The 18167-nt window shown below is 43.5% G+C and overlaps 1 protein-coding gene across 3 annotated transcripts; it reads right to left on the bottom strand.

The window, feature by feature from the left end:
- Window positions 1-2438: 2438 nt before the first annotated feature.
- PTGER2 (prostaglandin E receptor 2) lies at window positions 2439-16719 on the bottom strand. 3 transcript variants are annotated; one of them, XM_064571054.1, is made up of 3 exons: window positions 16531-16711; window positions 15052-15941; window positions 2439-3832 (listed from the first exon to the last, which is right to left on the bottom strand). In XM_064571054.1, the coding sequence occupies exons 2-3, from the start codon at window positions 15892-15894 to the stop codon at window positions 3614-3616; spliced, it is 1062 nt and encodes a 353-aa protein (XP_064427124.1). In that variant the 5' UTR covers window positions 15895-15941; window positions 16531-16711; the 3' UTR covers window positions 2439-3613. The 3 variants fall into 3 exon arrangements, with proteins under 3 accessions (XP_064427124.1, XP_045756815.1, XP_064427125.1); XM_064571055.1 differs by adding an exon at window positions 5012-5128 and having other exon boundaries at window positions 3697-3832; window positions 15052-16719; XM_045900859.3 differs by having other exon boundaries at window positions 15052-16710.
- Between the last annotated feature and the right edge of the window lie 1448 nt (window positions 16720-18167).

Below are 18167 nucleotides of genomic sequence, written 5' to 3'. Positions count from 1 at the left end.
TTGCTGATTCCCTTAACTCTGCGCACCCCTCTGTATGTGTGCTGCTGAAGCGAGCACGTGCCCAGCCCTCTGTAAATATTCCTTTCATTCAACAGTCCACGAAAGAGATGGAGCACGCCATCTCTTTTTTCTGTTGGTAACTTTCCTGATTTGACTCGTGGCAGATTTTAAAAATTAAACACTTGGGTCATGGAATTAAACCACCCAAACTGGACTTTAATAGTACATTCATTTTATAGGGAATAAAAAAATATAATGCAAGAAAATTTACTTAACAATTAAAAGCATTGTAAAATCTACCCCCCAAAAAAGTAGCTTTCTGAAATAAAAATTAATGCCCAGTACATGTCCTTGGTCTCCTGTAGAGACTAGAGTTTTTGTGACTTGCTAAAATAATATTTATTTCCATAGTGTGCATTTATGGTAATAAAAATGCTTTGTGAATTAAAATTATAATGCTGTTAGGTGATTGGAGGTATGTTATAAATGCATCCTCAGGGAGGAAATCCAATGAAGTTAAGTGTGCGATGGGGCAGAAGATCGTCATCAAATACTTAAGTTGCAACACCACCTGCATGAGCAGGCATTGTCCGCCCACACACAGAAACTTCTCATTTGCAGAGAAGACTGCTTCTCCATCTGTAAATGGCTCAAGTGGGGGCTCTTCCTAAATTCAGAAAACCATGAGTTTTGGCTAAATGAAATAAACAAACCTTTACATGAGTGCCAGCTAATTGTCTTCCCCTGCCTTTCAATGCCATCAAATTTTAAACCTGAATATATTGGTTTTTTCTTGATTCCAATCAGAGCTGACATCACGTGAACATTCGAACAACCCTTTCAAAGTGCACTGGCATGAGCAGACAGGGATGCCAAAAATTTAACTGAATTACACCAAGGATGTAGTGATGCAGACTGGATTTTCCCAGCCTTGGCCAACATGGTGGTTTTGGGTTGGCACTGTTTCTAGAGCTTTGTTCTGGCTCTGGGTTGTCATGGGCCCAAACAACTTTGAGATTCAGGTCTTTTGGAGGCTTTCTGTAGCATCTATCAGATCTTTGGAGATTCAAGACCACACTTCAGTACCAGAATTTCCCAGTTCCCTCTTGGATGACCTGAGGCCACAGGGAACTGGGAACAATTTGGCTCAGGGCCGACTACTCTGGCCCATCCAATTCCTGGACACCTAAATTTAGGGCTGGCATTTTGAGGTGAAAATCCACTATAGTTTCTCCCTTTTCATCCCACTGACTGTCGGGGACAATGAATAAAATTGGTATCTTCTTTTATCACAGCTCAGTTCTCTAATATACCAGGCTAAGCCCTTGCTTTTTATTTAATTTGAAAATGAGTCAGTAAGTATAAACAGGCATGTCTGATGTGATGAGATTTTTAGAAAGGAAATATTTACATATCTATTCTAAGTAAATTTTTTTGTTACCTTTAAATTGCCATTAGTAATAGGTGATTCACTATTACATAGGATTTTTACATTCAATTCCTTCTTTGTATATGCAGGCGAAACAACAGGATTTAGCCATTTAACACAATGCAAGGAGCAGGAGTACATTAAGAAACAAAGCTCTAGAAACCTACTAGTTCTTAAATAAGTGGTTTAAATTCTTATATATTGGGCCCCCAGAGTGAATCATTGTGTTCCTACTAGTGATACTATGTTCAAGTGTGCCTTTTCCTTTTTTAAAAGTTCTCAGGCATTATTCCAGAATTTCTGGGGAGTGGTGAGGTGGAGTAAAGGATTGTAGTTAACATTTTCATTTGGTGGAAAAAACAGTCATCTAATAAAAGAAATCAATCTTCCAGATTCAAAGTAACTTCAGAATTTTATGTTTAGGAATTACCCATGAGCGTAATTAATCCTATTTAGAACAATTTCTTAACTTTAGAATACTTGTGTGCAGGGAAGATTTATTTACCCGTCCAGATTTCAGTTAAGTTAAATTTTGCCTGGTTTGTTTAAATTAGTAGAAAAGCAAACCATTTATTTATTCTTTTAAAAATAAGAGCTGATTTGACATAGATTGTGTCTGATGCTAGATTGGCTTGGAATCACTTTAAGTGATCACCTAGTTTGATAACTACTTATAGGAGCTGGTTTTACATAAGCAATTCAATGAGACTTTGGAAAAAACTAACATCCCTTTTTCTTTTTTTATAACAGCTATCCTGTAATAACACTCACTGCAAAATAAATAAATAAATAAAATGGTTCTACTATTCTGAAGATCATACTGTAAGGGGAAAAAAATCCTCTAATACCAAGTACTATACTGAATATTTTAATATCTAAATTATAATGCAACCACACTTTAAAAACCTGCCTGCCAAAATAAATATATTTTTTCTACTTTTATCTTATTAAAAATATTATATCTACTCTAGAAACTGTTACTTGGGGGAATTCATCAAATACTATTCCATTTTCAAATTTTTGTTTCATAGTTTATTTTCATAACATTTCAGATGAGTTTACGCAGTAACTAAGATGATTGAACGGTGCAAATTTGCTGAAACACTGATGTCGGGTTTATACCATGCCAAACATCTAGATTTAGAAACATATTAAGACATGACTCACTGTTGCATGATTTCCTATATAGTATGAGTCAAACCATGTTTCCTGGATAAAAGTGTAGATGCATGAGTTTTGCTAAAACACAGTCATCTTATCAAGTAGATGTTAGTCACAGCCTCATCATGAGCAATAGAGGAGTTTCAGGGTTTATTGAGAATTGACCAGATTTTTCAGTTTTTAATTCTAATATTCAGCTACAGACATAGCCACATTTCCCCTCCCTGGAAATAGAATGAAGAGTATTAATCAGAATTTGAGACTCTCTTAATAGCCTATTATTTCTTGTTGAGAGGAAAATTCCAAAAGTGTTCTTGATTACTCTTAGCACAATGGACATTATAAAATAAATAACCAAATACTTTGACACACAGCTTCTAAAGGACTAGTAAAAAGGTGACGTTAACCAGCTGAGCCTTCTTCACACATAATACCGTGGTGACCAGAGAGACCTCCCATATACACAAATAGGACGGTACAAAGTGCCTGTGATTTCCAAATTCATTGGCCAGACAAAGGGTTTGTTAAGCAACACAAGACACCAGTCTTAGTCGCTTCCAAGTACTGCCTTCGTAGAGGAGACACCCGAAGTTTCATCTGGTCTGACTGCACACTGCATGTTTATAACGACAGTAGCGTAGAAGATTAAAATAGAAAACACAGTAACTATTTAGGGTTTTAAACAAATTACAAAACCACATGCTTTCTCACTCAACAGGAAAGCTTAAATCAAAAGGCAACTGGATCCTCAAAGCAGTTGGTTTTTCCTCCAAAGCCCAACCTCATTGACCTGCTCATGGAGGGTAGGTCTTATAGATCCTTCCAACACCTTCCATGAAGTGCCTTGTCAGCACCTCTGTAGCCCCAATCTATCGCTGAGAGGTTTGTTCACTCTGTTTTATTAGGGTGGCGTTGTTGGATTTGTAAACTTACTTTTCTCATTTCTCCAAGCAGCCATTTCAAAATGATCTTCCAGATGCTGGCTAATGAAGCACTTCTTAACTATTGTCGACAAAGGTCAATCTACTTACTGGCATTGGACTGTAGAGAACAGGAAGTTGGTGTTGCATCTTGTGTTCTTAATGAAACCCGACAACAGAGGACTGAACGCATTAGTCTCAGAACAGGAGGCCTAAGGATGGCAAAGACCCAAGGGTCAATTATTGAATTGATTGATAAAAATCTAAGAGCTTGGAGGTCCCACTTGTTTTTTTGGGCGGTTTCATCCATATATGCAAAAATCTGTAAGAAGCAAAAAGGAAAAATGATATTAGTTTTATATTGTAGCAGTGGACAGGCTTGGAGCATGTGCAATTTCTTAAGAGCAAAATGGGTTTTTTTTGTGTACCAGGGGTGTTGACAGATGGGTAGCAAATCTCAGTTTTCTTCCATATGTTTATTCCTGACAAAAACTCTGAAATATAAGTATTGTCTCCTTTTGACAGACGAGGAAGTGAACTTCAGGAGAGGTAATAACAATATGTTACATTTACGTCCAAATATTTAATCTGATTTAATTATCACAGTTCAGTGAGAAAAGGTACCCAGAGCATGGGTTCTGGACATGGGACTGCCTGGGTTTCAATCCTGGCTCCATATATAGCTTTGGAACCACAGGAAAGAACACTAACCTCTTTGTGCCTCAGTTACTACATCTTTAAAATGGGTGATAATGATAGCAATACTACTTCTTAGGTTTGTTGGGAAGATGACAGGAAGTAGTATGTGTACACTATTTAAAACAGTGCTTGCTCAGTAAGGACCCCACAATGTTGTCCATATCTCCAGATTACCAGTGAGGACACTGACATGAGAGAAGTTAGGTGACTTGCCCAAGTTCCCAGGCCACTTAGTTGGCAGACTCAGGACATAAATTACAACTTCCTTGACACTAGTTAGTAAAGGGCTCAACCATGGGCTATATTCAGATAGCCAAAACAAAGGCCTTTAGAACAATGTTCTAAATACTGGAAACATGACATATTTTGCACGCTGACTAATGTTTTCAAACAGGTATACCAGCTCTCATCTGATTCCTTATATATTTTGGGATCAATGCAACTTTTTGGTAAGATTGAAAGGAATAGAACAGGACATGCTTGATAACGATCAAACACTTCACATAGCTTACAGAAAAGAGGAAAACAAATGGAAAGAAATCACACCCAGTCTTTTTTTGTCTTTTTTTTTAAGATTTATTTGAGAGAGAAAGAGAGTGAACACAGGAGCAGGGGTCTGGGGAGAGGGAGAAGGAGAAGCAGACTCCCCACTGAGCAGGGAGCCTGCCTCGGGGCTGGATCCCCAAACCCTGGGATCATGACCAGAGCTGAAGGCAGATGCTTAACCGACTGAGCCACCCGGGCGCCCCTCATACCCAATCTTTGAAACCAATTCTTTATAATGTTCTAGGGACTTTCTTACCAGTGGGAGTGAGTTAGAGAGCTACAACTTCATTCCTCCACAGTCCTTTCCCAGAAAAAGGAATGGTTTATTTCCTTTTCCCCTGGTACTTATTCTGCAGGCATCTGGCAACTGGTTCTACAAAGCGAATTGCAGGGAAGGAGAAGAGTAGTCATCTTTGGGTTGCTTATGTTAGCATAAGAGTGGGAAGGTTTGGCAGCCACAGGTGTTTATGCCAAGAATCTTGGAATAGGGGATGGAGGAGAGACTTGGCGCATGAGCAAGGAAAAAGAAGTGATGGTGGATTTCCCTGATTTATACAGAGAAGAGGAAAGTTAGGTGGGAATATGCAATGGAGCAATCATTTTCTTGTCAGCCAAACTATTTTGGCTGAGAAATATACAGTGCTTATATGGTATGTCTAAGGAGCGATTTGGGAGTTTAGAAATTCAGGATAAGAGCGTACAAAAGTCTGATAGATTCAAGTATATTAGTTACTACACAAACAACTGACACTCTGTTGGACAAAAAGTCTGTAGCAGAGTTTATGATCGAGCTTCACTAAAGCATGCGATGACAGTGAATTGGGCAGCCATCCTGGGCGGTGTGGCGAGGGTTTAGTGCTCCGGCGTCACACATGGAGACGAGTCGGGTTTTCAGTGGTGAATGACCTGTACGGTATCATCGCTCCTGATCTCGTTAGAGTGACAGAGCAATGAGAAGTGAAAAATGGTTTTAGAGGATGAAGCAATTCTGTACTATTTGTTTCCTTTCCTTTTTGTCCACTATACTGGGTAATTTTTAGAAATGCTTAAAATTTGCATCTCAGAAGTTAGCAAAGATTTTATAGAAGGCAATTTATTCTTTTGACGCTGGGAAAAGCGACCCTTGAAGTTTCTGATGTAAGTTTTGTCTTTTCCGACCTCCCCATTTTTCCCCCTTTGGTTCTTGCCTCTTGCCTAGAGTTCACAGTTTTTGATATTGTGGATACTTGGGTTTGTTTTTGATTGTGAAATACACACAGCATAAAATCTACCATTTTAACCATTTTCAAGTGTATCATCAGTGACATTAGTATATATATATTGTTGTGCAACTGTATTGTCTATGTTTTTTGTTTTCTGTATATCAAGATGCTTTGACATCTTAAAAGCTTTCTGGCAGGGAAGAGACTGCCCCTCCCCAGGGCTACATTCTTAAGAACAGCCCAGGGCTCCCCTGAAGCAGTCCTTTGATATGCACAGTAATCAAGCCGGGGGCCCCTCCATCTGGCCCTATATCCCAGGAGGCAATATTCCTCTGTAAAGGCCCAGGTTGTCCTCCTGCTTCTGTCCCTTCTGCCTCCGGACCCACACTACTGTTTTCCCTTGTGGCCCTGGTGTTGGCCCTGGTGTTGTGCACAGGACCTGTCAGTATGACAAACTTTATTTTCCTGAGCCTCTCCCGTGCTCCTCTGGTGGCCGCCCCTGACTGGCCATCAGGTAAAAGAACACAGACTACATCACCACCATCCTTCTCCAGAATCTTTTTTTCATCACCCCAAACTGAAACCCAATAACTCCACATTCCCCTCTCCTTCCAGCTGATCCTAGACTTTAATTAAAGGCTGACCCAATTGATAGGTCAGTTAATGAGTGATGTTTCAGTGAGATTCCGGAATTCAGCTTCGGAGGCTGATAGAACTTAAACACGTTTTTGCCTACACTACTAATCAATTTGCTATGAGAAAAATCTAAACAAGTTAGTTTTAAGTTCTTAGGATAGGCTCACTCTATAGGGCTTTGCTAAGAATATAGAGTTTGTTTTGATACCTACAAAGTGGTATGGATGAAAATCTGTGTTCTTTAGATTCAACTTCTATGATGATATAGAATCCTTTCAGCCTCCCGTGGAAAATTTCATCTTGGCTCCGGCCGGGGCACTGTTCTTCTGAGCTACTTCCCTACTGTTAATGCAACTCCATTGTGGTTTCAGAACGTTAGAGCAGATGAGAACTTTATTTGGTTGTTCATTGAAATCACCTGAGGATTGTTAAAACTACTCTGATGGCTTGCTCCCACCCCCAGAGACTCTGATATAATTAATCTGGGCTGTAACATGGGTATCAAGGGTTTTAAATCAACCTGGGTGATTCTAACCTGCAGCCAAGGTTGAGAACCTCTGTTTTAGAACCTTTATCCAACACCTGAAAGAGTTTAAAATTATTCATTTATCACACTTAAAAATAAAAGACCCACTTAGGGCCTGGTCAAACAAATGACGTTGAGCTTCCAGAATCCAATTTCTGATCATTAATATGCAATCTGATTTTCCTTTGGAAGTTGAACCCTATGCAGATAGCAGTTAATATTTACTGAAGACCTCTGTGTGTCAGGCATGGGGCTAAGCAATTTGTAGGCCTTATTCTGTTTAATCCTTACACCAACTTGCAAAATATTATTATTCCTATTTTAGCAAAGAGGAAATCAGGGCCTAGAAGATTAGTTACCATGCCCCAAATCACACTCCAGGTAAGTAGGGAAGCCACAGAACCACACTCCCAAGCAGTGGGACCAGAACTTGCCTTTTAGCCACCACACACTCTGCCAACTTCTACATAAAAAGCTTGTGATGCGGGGCACATGGGTGGCGCAGTCGGTTAAGCGTCTGCCTTCAGAGTCCTGGGATCATGCCCCTTGTCCAGGCTCGATGCTCAGTGGGGAGCCTGCTTCTCCCCCTCCCTCTGCTGCTCCCTTGCTTGTGCTCTCTCTCTCAAATAAATATATAAAATCTTAAATAAAAAAAAAAAGGCCTGTGATGTAAAGTCTCACGTGAAGTTCACCACTAACTGATATGGTTTCATAAGAGCCTTGTTTGCAAAGTTGTCACAAAGGTTTGTGGGTATGACTGTTCTTGTTTATCAACTTAAAAACCACGGCTGTATCTACTTGTCTTTCTTTGGGGCTTTTCTTTCCTTCACACCTTTTTTTTGGTAATCTACATGATATGTCTGCATAGTGCTACATATGTATAATTTATATATATGTATAAATATATTGGATGTTTACTAAAAGATTTTATTTAAAAATTTTTTTCACTTGTATTTTTTATTTAAATTCAATTAATTAACATATAATATTATTAGCTTCAGAGGTAGAGGTCAGCGATTCGTAAGTCTTAATCAAGAGTCGGATGCTCAATCGACTGAGCCACCCAGGCACCCCTCTTTCCTCCACACTTTGCACAGTTAAATTGCAGGCAGAGATTATTATATGTTTACCTGCCTTGTGAAAGACATTTGGGTGTCCTGGCTATGGCTTTATATAATCCATTCTTTTTTTTTTTTAAGATTTTATTTATTTATTTGACAGAGAGAGAGAGAGCACAAGCAGGGGGAGGAACAGAGGGAGAGGGAGAAGCAGGCTTCCTGCTGAGCAAGGAGCCCGATGCGGGGCTCGATCCCAGGATCCTGGGATCATGACCTGAGCCAAAGGCAGATGCTTAACCAACTGAGCCACCCAGGTGCCCCTATATAATCCCTTCTTTAAAAAACTTTTGGTGTCAGCTATACTTCAAAAAAAAATTTTTTTTAAACAAAAAACTTTTGGGGGGACAGTATTTTCCAGGTATATGATGTTTTAAAGAAATCCCTTCCCCCAAATCCCAGGTGCTTTGTGGTGGAGGGAACAGGAGCCTCTGTCCCTTTGAGGAAAGACTGGGGCATAGATAGGGCTCCAGCACCAAAGAGTGTTCCCTGCATTGTGCTTCCAGTAACCCCAGGGCTGGAAACAAAGAGAGTTAATGCTAAAGTTTAGAGCTCTGGGCTTGTATATTCCAGGCTCATGGCTCTTAATTCTTAAAAAAAAAATGATGGGCACACTGGAACATCTACCCAGAACTCATATAAACACAAGATTTTGCAAATGATTTCAAAGTGATCCAGGTGCTGTCCATGGAATTCAGGAAGAACCCTGGTCCACGGGAAGTTTTGGCTTGCCCAAATGCACTTTCCCTATTCCTGGCCCTTCCCATCACCCATATGTCCTAACTGCAGAAGACTTCAGTCTAGTGTTCTGTTAGAGGGGGGCAATTTTAGGCAGCAAATTATTCTGAGAAGAATGAAGCTTGGTATATATTGGTCATATAAACTGAGGCACAGTGGATGTGAGATCAAGATAAGGGTGGAGTTTGGTGGTCAGAAGCTACAAAATAGAGGACAGGAGAAGCGAATGGAAACCGAGCAGACCAAGTTGCAAATTAACTGGGTCTTAAACCTTAAGGTGGAAAGAAACTTGTCTTCCTAAACACCATGTTTCTGGAGATCAGTCCCTCACCATTTCTATCCTATCCTATTCCATTCCATTCCTTTAAAAAAAAAAAAAGATTTTATTTATTTATGAGACAGAGAGAGAGCAAGCATGATCAGGGGAGGGGCAGAAGGAGGGGGACGCAGACTCCCTGCTGAGCAGGAAGCCTGATGCGAGACTCATCCTAGGACCCCAGATCATGACCTGAGCCCAAGGCAGACCCTTTATTTTTAACTTAATACTGTGACGGGCTCTTGACATGCCAAAGAAAGAAACACCATCCTTAAAAGCTGTTTTTCTTTATCACAACCACCATTTTATAATGGCAAAGGAAAAGGTGTCAAATGAAAACACTCATATAGAGGAACGTTCTCTTAAAAGGTCACGTGTCTTAAAATGATTTCACCAATCCCCAAGCATACCATTGGTGATGCAGAAATGATAAAAGGATTTCCCATAGTTCATGGATATAACTTAAAATATTACCAAGCAAATTCACTGTGGTTATGCATGAAGAGTTCTGAATTTCTCTTTTATCCCTACTAGAACGGTGGTATTTTCCATGTACATAAACAACAAATTTCATAAAAGTTTTACAACCCCCATTCATGTTACATTTTACATGAAGAGTTCCAGGAATGAACAGGAAACTCCAGCACTGTTTACTTGAGTTTGTTCTGTATTTTGAAGATCATATTTCCACTAATCAGGTTTGCCTAGAAATTACAGCCCTAAAGAATTTCTAAAGATGAAAACAGTTTTAGAATGAGGCAATGGTTCACTTTTGAAATTTTGGAACTGAATAAAATATTCTAATGGCAAGTAGAAAGCAGTTTAAAATGACCAGCAGCTGTCCACAGCTATTGGCAAAGTAGTGACCAAGTAACTTGACGTGGGTTGGAAATTAAAACACAAACAGTATCTGAGGCAAGAATGGAGGTCTGATATAATTTCTGTGTTCTGTTCCATTTCAGGAAAAAAGTTTCTATTTATCTCTGTGAAATGGTGGCAACAGCTGATCAACATAAGGAGGAATTCATTAATTTATACACTATCCCTTTAGTACATAAACAGTTTGGAATATGTTGTTGGTCCCATGCATGATTTCATATTGGGCAGCCAAATTAATGCCATTTCCTAACGACAACAGAGGTTTTTTGGGGTTTTTTTTATCACATAAGAAATGTTTTATGTGTAACAACAGAAGATTTTATGTGAGGGGTAATCTGATTATTTCTTAATTTAGACCAGTATTTATATTAGCCAATCTCCTTAAATCTCAGTGTCAGCCTTTCAATTCATAGGACTGTGGAGAAGAAAGAAAGGAACCGCATACTTGGCCCCAGCTCAGGCCCCTTGATGGCATGGAAAAAAAGGTCTTTGCCATTTTATTTTTAAAGTGAACAAGTTGGGGGGGGGGCACCTGGGTGGCTCAGTCAGTTGAGTGTTGATTCTTGGTTTTGGCTCAGGTCATGATCATAGGGTTGTGGGATTGAGCCCCACCCCCCCCACCCCAGTGCTTAACACCGAGTCCACTTGGGATTCTTTCCCCCTCTGCTCCTTCCTCCCCATCCCAACTGGGGTGTGAGTGCTCTCTCGCTCTCTCTCAAATAAATAAATTAATTAATTAAAAAAATCTTAAAAAAAAAAGGCTAACAAGTTGGAATTGAGACAAAATGATCTAGATACTTATAACATCTTCACCATTCCTTTATGAAATCTTTTCACACGTTACCCCTGAAAGAAGTACTTTTTCTCTGATAGTACTGTGGTTGGGAGGGTAGACTCTGTGCATTTTTAAACTGTCTGGCTTTGAATCCCAGCTCTAGCACTCACTAGCTGGGGGACCCAGGGTGTTATTTGCCTCATCTGTAAAACGGAAACAATAATACTATCTATTTTGCAGGTTGTTGTGAAGATAATGGGTTAGTGTACGTAAAAATTAACAGTCAAAAAGTTAGCCATTTTGATGTTGACAATAATGATATTTGAAGGTTGAACTTGACTTCATTACAGGGTGCTGGGTATTTTACATTTCCATAGTTATCACTTCCAAACATTGGAAGTCCCAGTTAGGATGTGTGGAAGACTGGTGTTCTTGGAGGAAGCAGTAATTCTAACCTGCACCCTCCCCCCCTTGGGACAATGCTGACATGAATGGTTCCAGGTTTCCTAAATTTCCCACTCCCCTCCTTCCCTCACTCCTGGATCACTGGAAAAGGCTGGTGCCCCACTGGGTACACAGCTGTGAAATCTCTTTACTGGGCTAGTGGTGTGGCCCACTTTTGAGGGACATAGAAAGCAGCTCTGTTATCCTGAGGAAGAAACAGACAGAGATAGAGTAGATTGCTAGTACTTTCTGGGAACAAGGAAGTCAATTAGTTGGAATAGCTCATTAATAATCACTTTACATTGATTACATTTTGAAGTGAAAATATTTTGGATATATTGGGTTAAATAAAATTACTGATTAATTTTTACCATTTCTTTTTACTTTTTGTTATTTGGCTAATAAAACATTTAAAATTCCATATGTGGCTCAATGTACTTCTATTGGACTGCATATGTTCTGTTGGAGGAACAGGAGAATTTCTGAAGGCCACCACAAGTCTTTGCCTTGTCTAACGGTGTCCCAGTTAGGATGTGTGGAAATGATACCTGCCTTCTGTGGGAGATTGGTGAAGGCCATTTCTGACCACAGTTTTAGTGCGGGCCAAGTAGACGAAAAGGACATGAGGGGAAGGTGTCCCCCCTCCCAGGGCCCATGGCAAGCATTCTGAAATAGCAGAATGTATGCACCAGACAGTAGCTGCAGCTTTGGAATCATCAGGTAAGCCCTCCACGAGATAACCAAAATCAGGATACTACAGTATTTCATAAGGTTTAAAGTGCTGTGCAAATGAAAGGTTCTAACAAGTATCAATAATCTATTGACAAAGTAAAATTAGTCAATGGTCAATGTAAATTTCCTTACTAAAAGTCAACTTGATACTCCCCATTCAAGGTACAGTTCAAATATCTATTTGGGGCCTCGTGAGTTACCAATTCTTCATCTGGATAACATGTCATGTTAGCCCCAAGGCAAGGATCAGTGTGTCTGGCTTTCTGATTATGTTTACCCTAGGTTTCCCCCACTCTTTGGGAATCTTGGCCATGAATCCATGCAGAAGCAAACCTGGGTAATATTTGCTGATAGTGTTAATGCCACTATCATAAAGGGCCCTCATAATCTTCATCTGGCGTCCTCAAGCCATAAACAGGCCATCTAAATAAAAACACAGCTTCAAAGCAAACCTCCTACTCCCCTACTCCTTCTAACCAGACTTCTAGCTCCAAGCCCCTTCCATTTGGCAACTCTGGAGCTGCCCCTGGCTTAATAGTAAATAAAGGGGGAAAATAAATATTCATATAAATGTGTGTGTGTGTGTGTGTGTTTAGACAGGGAGACTTGAAAATCGACATATAGCAAGGATTGAGTTCTCATGATAAAAGGCAAATTGACTTGAAAACAGGGGAACCTGTTGAAAATCACTGCCTTTATGTTTTATAATATATTTATGCAATGAGTTAGTCATGATCAAAGGAGAGACCTTTTCCTCCTGTTGTCTTCCTCTAAAGGGTTTAGGGAATAATAATCCTGTTCACAAGCATGTGGTCCCCTCAGAGCCCATTCCCAAGCTATTTAAGTGGCTGGGGATAGGGGCTATTTTTAATTATACACTCAAGAATCACAGATGAGACTCCAAGAACTGACCTCCCAATTCTCACCAGGCCAAGACCGGCACTGCCCAACTCAGAAAGGGTTGGATTCTTTAATCCTTTAATCCTCTAAGTTGGATTCTAAGTTGTTTAGTGGAACTGGAAATGCTTTTTCTCTCATAGATACGTGTTCTGCATCTTTGTCCCGACCCAAAAAAGTTGATTTAACTCCTAACATGACATCAAAAGTTTCTACTAGTAACGCAAAAGAAAGGCGTAGAAGCCATGCCGGTTTCTACATCACAGCCTTTCTGCTGTACAAATGCTCTGGTTCAGGGTGGAATGGAAGAGGCAGGGTCCTGCAGTGCTACCTCAGTTCATAAGGGGGTACCTTCCTGTCACTTATGGATTCAGACCAGCTTCCGCCCTGACGGAGAATGGGGTAGGAGTGTGAGGACAATGGGGACCAGGGAGAAGAGAACATAGCCATGAATCAGTTCACGTAGGAGGACAGGTGTCCTTCCCCACCCCGGAGGAGGAGCATATGAAGATAATCCACAGCAGTGATGGAGGTGGGAAGTATGATAAAGTTACTGCTTTAGTTTCTACAGCTCAGACCTGCTAATGGTAGGCACTGTCTAGCTCTTTCTTTTCTCCAAGACTGTGGCAGGCGGGAGTCACTGCCGACTGCTTACTCCCTGTAGGGTCAGTCTTGTTCTTTTGAAGAGTGGGAAGAGGGGTCGGGCGCCTGGGTGGCTCAGTTGGTTAAGCGACTGCCTTCGGCTCAGGTCATGATCCTGGAGTCCCTGGATAGAGTCCCGCATAGGGCTCCCTGCTCGGCAGGGAGTCTGCTTCTCCCTCTGACCCTCCCCCCTCTCATGTGCTCTCTCTCATTCTCTCTCTCTCAGATAAATAAATAAAATCTTAAAAAAAAAAAAAGAGTGGGAAGAGGGGCTACCAAAACTCCTCGGCCCCACCTTCTGGTAAGAGGCCATGCTCAGACACATCCCGGGCTCTGCTACCTGTGTTACGCCTGGGGAGGCTCAAACTCACAGCGACACGGAACTAACTGCTAAGCTTGCCCCAAACTAGGACAGCATGCCATTCCCAAACCTGGGCTCCTGTCTTCAGTTCCCCGGGACAGCCTCTGGCTTGCTTGGTCATGGAACCAGCTGGACGTGCCTAACTCCCATCCCTGAGATGGACCAGCCATTCCTGTGTGTAGCTTTGTGCTCAGCAAATGGATGACTATAAGCTGAAGAACAACTGTAGATATTTCTGATAGTGATATGAAGAGGGTATTTTGTAAGAAGATACAAATGCCTCCTTTAGAGGGATTGCAAAAGCTTAGCAAGAGGTTTCCCCAAGCAACCATCTTTCCCTTTAATTATCATTATGGACATAATATAATGTCCACTTTTTTTTTTCATGGCCACAAAGAGTTACGCTCCTAATATGTAAATTGGGAAACTTGTAAAGTCTGTGTTTGTTGAACTTTTAGGACAAGTAATGAATGCTCTAAGCTTACCAACAGGGATGCTTCTCACTTGGGACCATTCTAAATGGCAGCTAGAATGCTGGGTGTCGGGTACCACATTTTGTGTTGGGAGAAACAGAAGGCAAAGCATGGAGAACTCGCACCAGTGAATGGGGAATACCTAGAGGCGAACTGCAGCTCGGGGAAGTCAGGTTGTAGCTGATACCCATCCACAGGTGGAAGGGGCTGCCTCCTCCTCAGACAGGAAGCCAGGCTGGCAGAGGCGGACAGGGACATATCCCCCCTTGTAACTCTAGGCTGGGGGTCTGGGCCGGCTTAGCAGAGGGCCAAGGATCCCTTTCAGGGGGACTGTATTAGGTGTGAGAAAACACTGGCAGAGAGCTGCTGAAGGCCAGAGTTAGAGGAGGAAGGAAGTGGGGTGAAGGTGAGCAGGGAGAAGAGAAGGCTCTAGACCTCAAGAATCCGAACTTATTTTTAGAAGTTGCAAAGGCATGGCGGTGGACAGTGTGGGAGCGAGAGGGGAGAGAGTGAGAAGGCTGCTCAGAGCTGGGCTGTGGAAACGAAGTGAGTTAACTCACCGTGAAAGGCAAGGAGCAGACCGCAAAGGTGATGGTCATAATAGCCAGGAGAATGAGGTGGTCCGTCTCCTCCGCCATGGACACCCTTTCCCCTCTCCTGCGGGTCCCAGGGCCATGCCGGCAGCTGCCCAAGTTGGGTCCGCAGCGACTTCTCCTGCTCCGACGGTGCATGCGGATGAGGTTGAGGATGACACTGAAGTTGCAGGCGAGCACCGCGACGATGAGGAGCAGTAGCACGGTGGCGTACAGCTGCAGGTACGTGGTGTCCTCGGGCTGGAGGAAGCACCACGTCCCGGGGCAGTACTGGACGTACTGCTTGGAGTCCAGCAACGGCAGGGAGCAAAAGAGCAGAGAGACCGTGTAGATGGCGGGCAGCACGGCCAGGCCGCCTCGGCGCGTGACCCAGCGCTGGTAGAAGTAGGGGTGCCCGATGGCTAGGTAGCGCTCCAGGGCCATGGCGAAGAGCATGAGCATCGTGGCCAGGCTGAAGAAGGTCATGGCGAAGGCGAAGTAGGTGCACGCGCGGCGCTTAGGCGCCAGTGCCACCAGGGTCTGGTTCCGAGCGTAGGAAGCCAGCACCACCGGGCTGATGAGGCAGGTCCCAAGCAGGTCGGTGAACACCAGCTCTGTCACCAGCACGTGGAACAGGGAGATAGAGTTGCCGCGTCCTGCGCTGCGTCCCGCGTCCCCCTGCCAGCGGCGCGCCAGCAGCGCCAGCGCGATGAGGTTCCCCAGCACCCCGGCCGAGAACATCACCGAGCTGATGGCCGGGCTTTCGCCGGAGCGGAGCCACTCCAGAGACCTGCAGTCTTTCGGCAAGGAGTCATTGGAGATATTGCCCATGGCGGAGTGCCGGGAGGAGAGATGCGCCCTCCTCTCCCGGCTCGTACCTGGGAGGACGAGGGTCTGAGAGCAGGAGTGCTCCGAGAAGCTGAAGGAAAGGGGGAGGGACCCAAGTCCAGAGCCCCCTTCCGGCCCCCAGCGCGCCCAGGGAAGGCTCGGCCCCAGGGCTCGCGTTGCTCTCGGAGAGGCCACCGCTAGGCTGCAGCATCCGGGCGGCGCTCGAGGCTCCTTTGCCGAGCCGCGCCCACCTCAGCCGGGAGCCCGCACCCAGGGGCAGCCGCCACCGCTTCCGCACCCTCCTGGGGACGGACTCAGACGCGGGGTCACGGCGCCTGGGGCTAGCGCCCGCCAGCTGCCCAAGGGCTGGAACGCGCGCCACACCCCGTGGGGGCACTGCGAGTGCCTCGGCCGGGACCGGGAGAAGAGAGGGCCGGAACGCCGGCCCCGCGCGGCGCTGGGCGGGGGCGCGGTGCCCCCGGTTCCGTTCCCTCGGGGTTGGGTACTGGAAGCCGCACGGCCGCTGACCTTGGCTAGGAAGCGTTTAGCCCCAGCAGAGGGCCGGGAGGGAGTGCGGGGCACTTGTGCGGTGTGCGCAGAATTCACCCAAGGCAACAACGGGAAAGCAAAGTGACTCACCGAACAATAGAGAAGTTAGAAGGACCCAGTCCCGGGAGATGTGTGTAAGAAGGGAACAGCAGGCACCAAAGACCTCTTGCAGTAGAACCAATATCTTCTTTTGCTTTTTCTTTTGACATTCTCAGGAAGATAAACTAAGAAGGCGGGACCAGAATTAGGAGGAAGTGAAAAGCTCGCGTGGTTGTCCAAGGAACCAAACCCTGCGCACCGCTGAGCTATCTGTTGAGCTGTTGGCTTTGATTCAGTTGCCAGCATTTCGCCTTTTCCTATGTCAACACCCTAACGGATCCCCACTTGTTTAAGTAAGCAAGAAAAGAAAGAAAAGAAAAAGAAAGAAATGTTCCTTGTGTGTAGAATTGTGCTTGTGAACACAGCTTGAAATCATTGCACATTGTTCTCTAGTCAAGCACAGCCTTGAAAGAAAATCTTGTTCAGGATTAATTTCTTCACGATAACCTTGCAGAGCACATCTGGAAAGACCCATTCCTGGTAAAGCTTTTTAGTAAGTGGCCGGTTTTAGAAACTAGAGCTGACAAAAGTAGACAACACTTTTGTGTTGTCACAATTGCAGACTCCTGAAAATGGGCTGGTGTTTAAAACTGTTTAAACAAGGGCGCCTGGGTGGCTCAGTTGGTTAAGCGACTGCCTTCGGCTCAGGTCATGATCCTGGAGTCCCTGGATCGAGTCCCGCATCGGGCTCCCTGCTTAGCAGGGAGTCTGCTTCTCCCTCTGACCCTCCCCCCTCTCATGTGCTCTCTCTCATTCTCTCGCTCTCAAATAAATAAATAAAATCTTAAATAAATAAATAAAACTGTCTAAACAAATAAAATCCAGTTTGACAGACAAAAGGGGGTAATTATATTCTGTAAGGAAGGTCACATTCACTTGGGGAAGGAGGAAGGACTGGGAGATGGAAGGATCTGCATAGGGAACAGGCAAGGGGTAAAAGTCATCATGGTGGAATAAAGAAAAAATTACCTGCCGACGAACATCTTACCACAGCCTGCTTGCTCTCCATGAATATTTTAGCTCACCTTGATAATTCTGGCCTTGGGATTGGAATGGAGATGGGGCTCCCAACAGGGCAAGTTCAAATGGAGTCTATTTTTCTCAAATAAGAAGTTCAGCAGTCACAGGCAGGTGAGCCTCCCGGGACCCAGTCTCTTTGTGTTCTACAGCCCTTCATTCCTAGCATGCTGGTTTTCTGTCTACATGTTTTTCCCCCATATAGTCACCAGCCGCTGCCTATATCAGTCAGGATGCAACCAGAGAAACAGAACCACTGTAAGTGATGAAGAATGAGAGATTTATTATTAGGCACTAAACCTGCGCTGTTCAGTACGGTAGCCACTAGCCACATGTGGCAATTTAAAGTTAAGTGAGTTAAAATTAACTAAGTAAAAATGTAGTTTCTCATTTGCACTAGGTACATTTCAAGTGCTCAGTAGCCACAGGCATGTGATTAGTGACTATCATATTGGGCAGCTCATATACAAAACACTTCGATCATCACAGAAGTCCTATTGGAGAGTGATGCATTAGACCCTACGCGATTGTGGGAGCTCCTGGAGAAGTCCATGCAAAGCTGTTTGCTGTCTTTGGTTCTAGTGTTGATTGAACCTGAAGTCACCATAGGT

Source organism: Mirounga angustirostris, unplaced genomic scaffold (assembly GCF_029215605.1).
Source record: "Mirounga angustirostris isolate CCGP_5_RB_7025 unplaced genomic scaffold, mMirAng1.0.hap1 SCAF_9, whole genome shotgun sequence".
Lineage (NCBI taxonomy): Eukaryota > Metazoa > Chordata > Mammalia > Carnivora > Phocidae > Mirounga > Mirounga angustirostris.
Note: the sequence above shows the minus strand (reverse complement) of the source record. Positions and strands in the feature narration are given on the sequence as shown.

Coding starts and splice junctions, on each gene's coding strand:
- PTGER2 (XM_064571054.1), bottom strand. CDS start 15,894: ATGGGCAATATCTCCAATGACTCCTTGCCGAAAGACTGCAGGTCTCTG. Junction 3,833..15,051: donor TCTGCTCCTTGCCTTTCACG/GTGAGTTAACTC, acceptor TGCTTCTTACAG/ATTTTTGCATATATGGATGA.